The sequence below is a fragment of the Mandrillus leucophaeus genome, unplaced genomic scaffold (genome assembly GCF_000951045.1).
Source record: "Mandrillus leucophaeus isolate KB7577 unplaced genomic scaffold, Mleu.le_1.0 Scaffold94, whole genome shotgun sequence".
NCBI classification, from domain to species: domain Eukaryota; kingdom Metazoa; phylum Chordata; class Mammalia; order Primates; family Cercopithecidae; genus Mandrillus; species Mandrillus leucophaeus.
The window spans coordinates 1,165,370-1,176,421 of record NW_012110252.1 but is presented as its reverse complement, the minus strand read 5'-3'; the positions used below and the strand labels follow the sequence as shown (position 1 = coordinate 1,176,421).

At 37.5% G+C, this 11,052-nt stretch overlaps 1 protein-coding gene across 3 annotated transcripts in view; it reads right to left on the bottom strand.

Annotated features, from left to right (window-relative positions):
• ZRANB3 (zinc finger, RAN-binding domain containing 3) overlaps window positions 1-11,052 on the bottom strand; it is a 338,584-nt gene that overhangs the window by 114,450 nt on the left and 213,082 nt on the right. For all 3 annotated transcript variants that reach the window (XM_011970281.1, XM_011970284.1, XM_011970283.1), the window contains exon 7: window positions 1,274-1,445. In XM_011970281.1, coding sequence (XP_011825671.1) covers window positions 1,274-1,445 — 172 coding nt within the window. The remainder of the gene's footprint in view (window positions 1-1,273; window positions 1,446-11,052) is intronic.

Below are 11,052 nucleotides of genomic sequence, written 5' to 3'. Positions count from 1 at the left end.
ATTTCTCCATATTGGTCAGGCTGGTCTTGAACTCCCAACCTCAGGTGATCTGCCCGCCTCGGCCTCCCAAAGTGCTGGGACTACAGGCGTGAGCCACTGGGCCCTGGCCTATAAATTCTTAAGAAGATGCATTCTGTAAAGTGGACATAAGAAACATAAGAAAGCAGAGTAGTAAAAATGTATACGGCAGCTAAGTACTTTTGTAAAAAGATGTGGTTTGGTTTAAATAAAGATGGTGAATATTAAATAAAATTAATATCAAGTAAAAATATAATCATGTTGATTCCATTTTATTTTTTCTTTCTAATGCTAAAATAATAGATAAGAAAATCAGATTGTTCTTATTTTAGAAGTAACATTGCTCAATGTTTACAAAATGCTCATACGCTTTCAAGATAACAATGAAAAACTGTTAATAAAGTCATTTTCAGATTTGCAGAAATTTCAAACACTGCATTCCCTAAAAATAAACATGGATAAGGATTAGGTAAGGATTAGTAAACTGGTTTTCTGATATACTGAATTTCACGTCTTAAACATGATCACAGAGTTTCAGAATTTCAAGAATAGGGCTGCATGAAGTTATTCTAGAAGACAGTTATTCATACTTTAAAAAGAAATTCTAGAGCAAGGACCCCAATTTCCCTCGCTAATTATTGGGTTTCACACCTTCTATTTAGAATTCTTTTTTTCTTTTGAGATGGAGTTTCACTCTGTCGCCCAGGCTGAAGTGCCATGGTGTGATCTTGGCTCACTGCAACCTCTGCCTCCTGGGTTCAAGCTGATTCTCATGCCTCAGCCTCCCGAGTAACTGGGATTATGGGCACGTGCCACCACACCCAACTAATTTTTGTATTTTTAGTAGAGACGAGTTTTCACCATGTTGGCCAGCTGGTCTCAAACTCCTGACCTCAGGTGATCCATCCGCCTCAGCCTCCCAAAGTGCTGGGATTACAGGCATGAGCCACCGTGCCTGGCCGATATTTAGAATTCTTAATACTACATCTCTGTTGCAATTGAAGTTCTTTTTTCAGCAAAAATACTTTTTTTCTTAAAGCACTAGGTTACCTTGTCTTTTTATGTATCTGATGAATAAAACTGAATTCTTCCTGCTTTCTTGCTGAAATACAAAACCAATTTATAGGCTCTATTAATTAAACCTATTTTAAGAAAGCAAACCTTTCCTTCTGTGAAATATGAAATATGTATCATCTTTAATAGTATAATTCAAAATTATTTAAAGTTAGACTTTCAGTCAAGCAAGGGTTCTCACCTTGGCTGCTGCTGATGGAAGATCAAATGGAATACGCTGTCTGACTTTAGGGGGTAGCTGGGTTAAAACTTCAGTCTTTAATCTTCTAATCATTATGTCACTTAATAGCTGGTGAAGTTCATTAAGATTTGATGCCCCTCTACAATCCCACTGAGGTCTTTTACCAAAATATCTGTTAAAATGAAGACAAAACATGTAGCAAAATTGAATGCTGGAGTTAAGAAAACAATTTATCCAATGTGTTCTTCCTTTTAATAAGGAGCCATGACACTGTTTTCATTGTTATTTCTGAATGAACATTAGTTTCAAAAAGCTCAGCCTGAAAAACAGTAATGAATAAGATTTGACACTACTCTAAACTAGAGAAGATGTTAGTGTCTAAGCATACTGTTTACACTGAGTTAATACAAGACTGTGATGAACTGATGACTCTGAATTGCACTAGGTCACTGTTTGTAAATGGGGGTGTCATTGGCATTTTGGGTGGGCTCACACATGGTGGTGTTTTAGCAGATCTATCCATAAAGTAGGCATGAACTGCCAGTGCATCAGCCAGTCATTATAATAACCAAAACCACCCAGAACATTTTCTGTGCCCTCTAGGAGGAGATATGATCTCCAATAGAGCTGTTAAAGCATAGCAGATTGATTACACGGTGGTCTCTTCTTCCTTTGAAATACTTCTTCCTTTCCAACCTTTTGCTGCATTGACAGCAAAGGGATAAAATAAAAGAACACAAAACTACTATGAAAGACAGAATGAGAGAGGAGACATCAGAGAATAAGTGATTCGAAGAAATATTTAGAAGGCATAATGCAGACAGACAAGTGGTAACTGACTTGGCAAAAGAAAGGAAGTGATAACTTAAACTGCTTGCAAAAGACAAGTTACTCTCTAGACTTTTGAGAAAATCAGAAGCTCGAAGTGCCAAGTACTGTGAACAAATGTTAAGAGAAGGGTTGAAATCTAGTGGATCAATTGAACTTACACGTTACGACAATTGATCCAATAACACATCCCTATCAATGTGACAACCAAAATACCACCCCATAAAATTTCCAATCATCTCTTAGGGATCCATACTACCCACTATTGAAAACAGCTGTTAGAGAATAATTAACAAATAAAAAATTCCTGTTAGGTTGGATTATGATTACTAATATTGATAATTTAAGTAACTATCCATTTTACTGGATAAAAAATACTGGGTGCATTTTAGCATAAATAGGTGTCAATTTGAGAAATATGAAACTCATTTTTATTTATTAGCTTTTTAAAAAATAAATATTAAACATAAACAATACACACAATATTAAAAAAGATATACTTGTAGCTGGGAGCGGTGGCTCACGCCTATAATCCCAGCAGTTTGGGAGGCCGAGGCGGGCAGATCACAAGGTCAAGAGATCGAGAGCATCCTGGCCAACACAGTTAAACCCTGTCTCTACTAAAAATACAAAATTTAGCCAGGCGTAGTGGTGTGCGCCTGTAGTCCCAGCTACTCAGGAGGCTGAGGCAGGAGAATTGCTTGAACCCGGGAAGCAGCGGTTGCAGTGAGCCGAGATCGTGCCACTGCACTCTAGCCTGGCAACAGAGCGAGACTCCATCTCAAAAAAAGAGAAAAAAAAGATATACTTGCATGTAGAGTCAATTACATAACTATAGTGAATGAATGGAAACTACTGTATGATAAAATTATACACATACCACTTAGTTGTCATCAAAAAGAAATTTACTTGTTTAAAAAATCTAAGTGCTGTCACTATATAAAAATTTTAATGGATTTACTTATAATTGTTATAAATTAAATTGCTGAAACTTGTTCATTAAAATATTTTGACTTCCTTTAATGTATTGTGTCCCCATATTTATATTAAAAATTCACACACTAATAAAAATGGGAAAATACTTGCCAACACCTATTCTGCACCTATTTTTCCATTCATACACTTAGGTATATTTTGATCACATGGTTACAAAAAAAAATCTAACATTCAGAACTATCAATATTGGGAAGAAGTTGGTAGGTGGTGTTTTTTGTTTTGTTTTGTTGAAAATGCAGTGTTTGCCATTAAAACAGATTCTTAAGCACACTCTCCACTTACATGAGACATTGTACAGGTGTACAGTATGCTAGCTGGAGGTCTTTTGGTATGACTGCTACATGCTGGCAAAGACAACAGACAAGTGTCTTCAAACAGGCTAACCACATAGCCACACTTGCCTCCTGCAGAGTACCAATAGTTGTACTCCCAAAATGCAAATCTGTTTTGAAGTCTGAGCAATCTATTTTCAGGGTGTCATAATGCCAGGACTCAGTCTGTAACAATGAGGTTTCCTTACTGCTGCAGGAGAGGGTACACTATTGAGATAAGTTTTTGCTAGTTGCCTCCTGGGTCTTATGCCACTGGTTGATCCTAAACCATATGCCTAGTATGAACCATGGTTTAGAGGAATTATTTCTTGTTACCCACTCTCCCCACCCACATCTCTTTCATCTACAGCTTGGAGTGGTGGCATTTGTTCTAAAGACTGGTAACACCACCATATTTCCCAAAACCCCAGCCTCATGTTTGGGGTGCAAAGGGGAAGTAAGAGGGATTAGAGAGGACTAGAAGAGGTGCCACCTGTAAACCCCTAGTCTCTTTAAATTTGCTGAATTTGAAGAATTTGCCCAACATCTCATGGATAGTAATAGTGGTGCTGAGATTTGAAGTTGGGCAGTCTGACTCCAAAGTCTTGCTTTACTAAAAGCCAACTTTTACCTAATAATATAAAAATTATATTAAATATATTTCTTGGGATTATTTTCCTATGCTGTTTACACACTATTTTTTGTGTGTGTGTGTGTGTGTGTGTGTGTGCGCGCGCGCGCGCTGGGGGCAGCTACACAAAAGCAGGAGATTCTGGGACTAGGTAACATTCCTAACTTTAGGTTCTGGCCTTTATTTTTCTTAATTCTCAATTCCTACATGTATAAAATGGGAAGATCCACTGTTTGGGGGACGGTTGAATAAAATGTGGGGCATGCCAACTATGGACTATTAAGCAACTATTCCTAAGAATCATTTAGATCTTTATGTAAGGGGTAAGATGAATGTCGAAGATATGTGTTAAATTAAAAATGGAAGTCTCAGAGTAATATGTTTGGTATGAAGGATTATGTAGGTGTGTAGATGTGTGTATATATGTATGTCTGTATAATAATGGAAGCAGTTCCAGAAGAATACACATCAAGATATGATACACTGCATACCTTCGGGGTCATAGTGGTAGAGACTGAAAAGATTACATGAAAACTGGGGTCTTGTAACCTCATTTTGTTTTCACTTTGTCTATCTGAAAGTTTACAATAAGCAAATAATGCTTTTGTAATTAAAATTCAATGAAGTAAAAAGAACCTTAAAAAAAATACCTTCAATAGCTCCCACTTCATAGCATTGGTCTCCAAAGTGTGAGGATGGGTAGACTCCAGAGACGTTTGAGTCAACCCACTGAGGGGCAGAAGGAACTTTCTCTATATATTGTATTCTTATCTCAGGTTTCTAAATTAGCTTCTCTTTCATGTAAGTTTTAAAATATACATAATGCTTAGAATAGTAACATGAATATAATTCATGCATTGGCAGTATGCTAAAAAACAATGCTTTAAAATGGGGTGTATACAGAGTTGAGGAGACTGGCAAGTGCCCAGCAGGCACAGGCACAACTTGACTGACAGAATTGGCCAGTAAAGATACAATGAGCCCTTTTTAGAGTTAGACACTTTTGTTACTTATACAGAATTACAAATAAAAAATTAAGTACAAATCTGAGTCTATAATGAAAAAACCACAAATTACACAAAACAAAAAATTTATAAATGCTTACAGATGTTCCTAAATCCAGAAAAATAACACTTTCTAAATTAATTAACCACTTATCACATCTATAATGTTTTTTCAACATTGTTCACTGCTTACGCTTTGAGTGCCTCTTCAGGTGACAATAACTTTGAAATATTTGAGAAATAGGATACTTCAGTCTTTACTCAAGCATGGATGATCGAATTTTGTTTACCAATGATAATTTTTTAAAGTTTATTTCAAGTTCATAATTCACTGTCATACTCTGTGTGTACATATATTTCTAATTATAATCAAATTTGAAAAAAAAAACCTCTATCAAATTTCTGTCAAATATAGGCTATAAGAATTGAAAGAATTATTTGCAGATTATCCTCTGGCTCTCTAAATTTCAACCTTGCTTCTCTTCCAGTACTCACATGTTCCCAGCATCTGGCACCGTAAGACACGTTCGCACTGCAATATGTCCACTTAGCCAGTACCAGGATTATTTCTGGAAGCCATTCCTATACTAGGTTGGCTAGCAATAACCTAACTAAATACATAAATATAGCCCACTAAATCAAAACCAAACATACCCCTAATATAATTTCTTCTTAGCTTGGTCCGAACAACGCTTGGTGATAACTCCACAATCACAAAACACAAGGAAAAATATGAGAAGAGGAAGTTGTGCGGAAAAGAGATCTTTTAATATATTAAAAGTGTCTACTTGTATAAATTTGATAGGTACATATGATCCTGTGAAAACTGCCAAAACTTCCTCCTAGGGTCCTGAAATGGCCTAAAAAGTGAGTGATTCTTTTTTTCCCCCCAACAGATGGGCTCTCACTATGTTGCACAGGCTAGAATACAGTGGCCATTCACAGGCACAACCATAGTGCACTGTAGCTTGATCTCCTGGGCCCAAGTGATGATCCTGTTTCAGCCACCAAGTAGCTGGGACTACAGGCACATGCCACCAGGCCCAGCTAAAAGTGAAAGATTCTGAAGATTAGGGTCCATAGTTTTATGGCAAGGAAAGAAAATTATAAAACAAATTTGTAAATGCATTATCAAAGAGGTAAAGTGCATAGAAGAAAGAGAAAAGGTGTAAATGAGTAAGAAAAATATTTTTAAGGACAAAGTATAAGCAGTATGCTTTGGGTGTAGGTTTAAAACAAAAGGATACTTAATTCCTAACAAACTAAAATTAGCAACAACAACCAAAAAATTGTAAATGTCTCTGAAGACATTATGAAACGTGAACCTTCTTTTGAGGTTAGAATAATTATTTTCTCATTCAGTTTTACAAAGTAAGTAAAAATTCATTTATCCTTTTCTAAATTGAAAGAATTAGCATATGCCTTTTAATCTACTTTTGATCATATATAATATAAAAAGAGGCATTTCCCAGTAGAATTTAACATTAGCTTACAATGATGAAACAGGAAGTTTATGGCCAGAACATGTATGCTTATTTGTGTTCATGAACACACACACATACACATGCAGAGTTAACTTTTGACTTTGGAAATCACCCTCTGATTTTTTAAAGTTAGGTTCTCTTGTGCCTCTTGTAGCAATCCTTTCCTCTCGTCCCTGGCTCCTGGCAACCATTAATTCGTTTTTTGCCCTAGTAGTTCTGCACATTCCAGAATGTTATATAATATAAATAGAATTATACAGTAAGTAGCCTTTTAAATATTATTTCTTTCACTTAGCATATTGCATTTGAAAGTTATATATGTTATTGGGTATACTAATAGTTTGTTGCTTTTTATTGTTAAGTAATACAGTCCATTGTATGGCTATATCACAATTTCTGCAATCCCTTTAGTTGAAGGACATTTGGATTATTCCAGTTTTAGGTGATTATAAATAAAGCTACTATAAACAGTTGCATACAGATTTCTGAGTGAACATATGTTTTCATTTATCTTTACTAAATACCAAGCAGTAGGATCAGTAGGATTTCTGATTTGTATGGTCAGTGTATGCCAAAATGTTTCCAAAGTGGTTGAACATTTTGCATTCCCAGCAGCAATGTAAGCAATGTAATTCCCAGCAGAAAGTTCCAGTTGTTCAGTAACCTTGCCATCATTCTAATGCATGTGTACTGGTACCTCACTGTGATTTTAACTTGCATTTCTCTGACGACTAAGGTCTTGGGCATCTTTTCATGTGCTTATTTGACTTTTGTGTATCGCCTTAGGTCAAGTGTCTTTCTAAATCTTTTAACCCTTTTAAAAATTAATTATTTTGTTTTCTTATTACTGAGTTTGGGAATTTTTTTTTGAGACAGAGTCTCACTCTGTCACCCAAACTGGCGGGCAGTGGCACGATCTCAGTTCACTGCAACCTCTGCCTGCCAGGTTCAACCGATTCTCCTGCCTCAGCCTCCTGAGTAGCTAGGACTACAGGCATGTGCCACCATGCCTGGCTAATATTTGTAGTTTTTTTCAGTAGACATGGGGTTTTGCCATGTTGGCCAGGCTGGTCTCGAACTCCTGACCTCAGGTGATCCGCCCACCTTGCCTCCCAAAGTGCTGGGATTACAGGCGTGAGCCACCCTGCCCAGCTGAGAATTTTTAATATATTATTTTAAAAATTCCTTTTGTGTACTTATAAATTTATATATTCCTTTATCAAATATGTAGTTTACAAATTTCTCTCTAAGTTTATGGCTTGTCTATTCACCTCTTAACAGAGTTGGGGAGAGACATTTTAAGTTCTGATGAGGTGAAATTCATCACTTTTGTCTTTTATGGTTCATGAAGTTTGTACCCGTCTAAAAAAATCCTTGCCTAACCCAAAGTCCCAAATATACAATCCATTTATCATTAAATTTTGCATATTGTGTAAGATATAGTTTGGGTTTCTTCTTCTTTTCACATATGGATTTCCAATTGTTCCAAGAGCGTGTGTTGAAAAGATTAGCTTTTCTCCAGTGAACTCTCTTGCATATTGTCAAAAATCAACTGATCACATATATGGGTCTATTTCTAGATTCTATATGTTGATCACATATACGGGTCTATTTCTAGATTCTATATGTTCCAGTAATTTACATGTGTCTCCTGATTGATGACTGTAAGGAAAAATAGTGTGACTCTTATTCTTTTCTTCTTTTTTGAAGTTCCTTTGCCTATCCTTTGCCTTTGCATATCAATTTTAGATTTAAAATGTCAATTTCTACAAAAATCTTACTCGAGTTTGATTGTTATTACACAGAATCTACAGAACAATTTGAGGGAAACTGCCATTTAAAAAATATTGAGGTCAGGCACGGTGGCTCATGCCTGTAATCCCAACACTTTGGGAGGTCAAGGTGGGAGAACTGCTGGAGGCCAGGAGCTCGAGACCAGCCTGGGCAACAACATAGACCCAATCTCTGTAAAAAATGAAAAACAATTAGCCAAGCATGGTGTTGTGCTCCTGTAGTCCTCACTACTTGGGAGGTTGAGACAGGAGGATTGCTTGAGCCCAGGAGGTTGAGGCTACAGTAAGCTATGATTGTGCTACTGCACTTCAGCTTGGGTGACTGAGCAAGATCCTGTCTCTTTTTTTTTTTTCAGACGGAGTCTTGTTCTGTCACCCAGGTTGCAGAAGATCCTGTCTCTTAAAAAAATTTTTTTTTGGCCAGGCGCAGTGGCTCACACCTGTAATCCCAGCACTTTGGGAGGTTAAGGCAGGTGGATCACCTGAGGTCAGGAGTGCAAGACCAGCCTGGCTAACATGGCAAAACCCTATCTCTACTAAAAATACAAAAATTAGCTGTGAGGGTGGCAGGCATTTGTAATCCCAGCTACTTGGGAGGCTGAGACATAAGAATTGCTTGAACCTGGGAGGCAGAGGTTGCAGTGAGCCAAGATTGTGCCACTGCACTCCAGCCTGGGCAACAAGAGCAAAACTCTGTCTCAAAAAAAAAAAAAAAAAAAAAAATTTCTTTTGTTTTAGTCTCCTTGTCCACGAACATGGTATACCACTCCACTCATTTCAGGTCTTCTTTTATTTTTTGTTAGTGTTTTGCAGGTCTTGTAAGTTTAACTTTATAAAAAATTATAAACAAATTATCAAACTGTTTTCCAAAATAGTTGTAATATTTTGCTTTCCCACCACATGAGTTTCACAATGAAACAGTTTGACACATGACAGAAATGGGGGAAAATTTAGGACACTGTTCTTATATCAAATAATAGTGCCCTGCAAACGTAACAGAATGTTTAGTTCTGGTTGTATCATCCAAGAAGAGTATTATACACTAGATAAGATTTAGAAAGGGGAGCCAATCTAATTGTTAACACACCAGAGGGAAATAATGGAGTGTGGAAGTTATAGGAGGATACACTGAAAAACTGAAATTACTCAGAGTGAAATGATGATGACAAATTACAAACAGAATTGACAAAGAACAGCCCAGATAAACAGAACACAAACTTGCTCACTAAATACTGAACTATCAAAGTGCTCTGAAAGTGGAATAAAGGTATCATCATGAAAAGAGTAGAATGTAAATTACAAAGTAATTGGAGATGGTCCCATTTGGCAAAGGAGGGACAATTTGATGATCAATAAGGATTATAAATAAAATTGATTAAAAAAAATGAGTTAAAAATAAAAACCCACAAATACTCAGTAAACTAGAATTAGAAAGGGTCTTTCCTCACCTTGATTTTTTCTTTTCTTTTCTTTTCTTTTTTTTTTTTTTGAGATGGAGTCTTGCTTTGTCACCCAGACTGGAGTACAGTGGTGTGTTCTCAGTTCACTGCAACCTCTGCCTCCGGGGTCCAAGCAATTCTCCTGTCTCAGCCTCCTGAGCAGCTGAGATTACAGGCATGCACCACCACACCCAGCTAATTTTTATATTTTAAGTAGAGATATGGGTTTCGCCATGTTGGCCAGGCTGGTCTTGAACTCCTGATCTCAGGTGATCTGCCCACCTCGGCCTCCCAAAGTGCTGGGATTATAGGCGTGAGCCACTGCGTCCGGCCCTCAACCTGATTTTTAAAATGTAAGACTTACACACTGAAAGCTACACAACACTGTAGGATTTCTTTTTAAATTAAATAAACGGAAAGATATTAATTACTGTTCATGAATTTGAAAACTTATTATAAAGAAGCCAAACTCCCCAAGTTAATCTACAGATTCAAAGCAATTTCTATCAAAATCCCAGCTGACTTCTTTGCTGAAATTAACAAGTTGATACAGAAATTTATATAAAAATGCAAGTGAAAGAACAGCCAAAACAACCCTGAAAAAGAACAAAGTTGAAGGACTTAAACTTGCCAACTTTGAAAATAAAAGAGCACTGGACACCATTGTAAGTTGCTGACGGAACAACTTATTACATTGAAAATTAATAAATGAGAAGGAAAAAATTTATCCTGTCTTTTTTTTTTTTTTTTTTGAGACGGAGGCTTGCTCTGTCGCCCAGGCTGGAATGCAGTGGCACAATCTGGGCTCACTGCAAGCTCCGCCTCCCGGGTTCACGCCATTCTCCTGCCTCAGCCTCCCTAGAAGCTGGGACTACAGGCGCCCACCACCACGCCCGGCTAATTTTTTTGTATTTTTAGTAGAGACGGGGTTTCACCGTGTTCGCCAGGATGGTCTTGATCTCCTGACCTCCTGATCCGCCCACCTCGGCCTCCCAAAGTGCTGGGATTCCAGGCATGAGCCACCGCGCCCGGCCCTATCCTGCCTTTCTTAAACAAACTGAACCAGCGAATGTCCAAATAATAAATGATGAGGAGGTTTTCTTTTACAGAGGCATGTCAACTATTTGGTTTTTTTGTTTTTTTTTTGTTTTTGAGATGGAGTCCTCAGGCTGGAGTGCAGTGGCGTGATCTCCGCTCACTGCAAGCTCCGCCTCCCGGGTTCACGCCATTCTCCTGCCTCAGCCTCCCGAGTAGCTGGGACTATAGGCACCCGCCACCATGCCCAGCTAATTT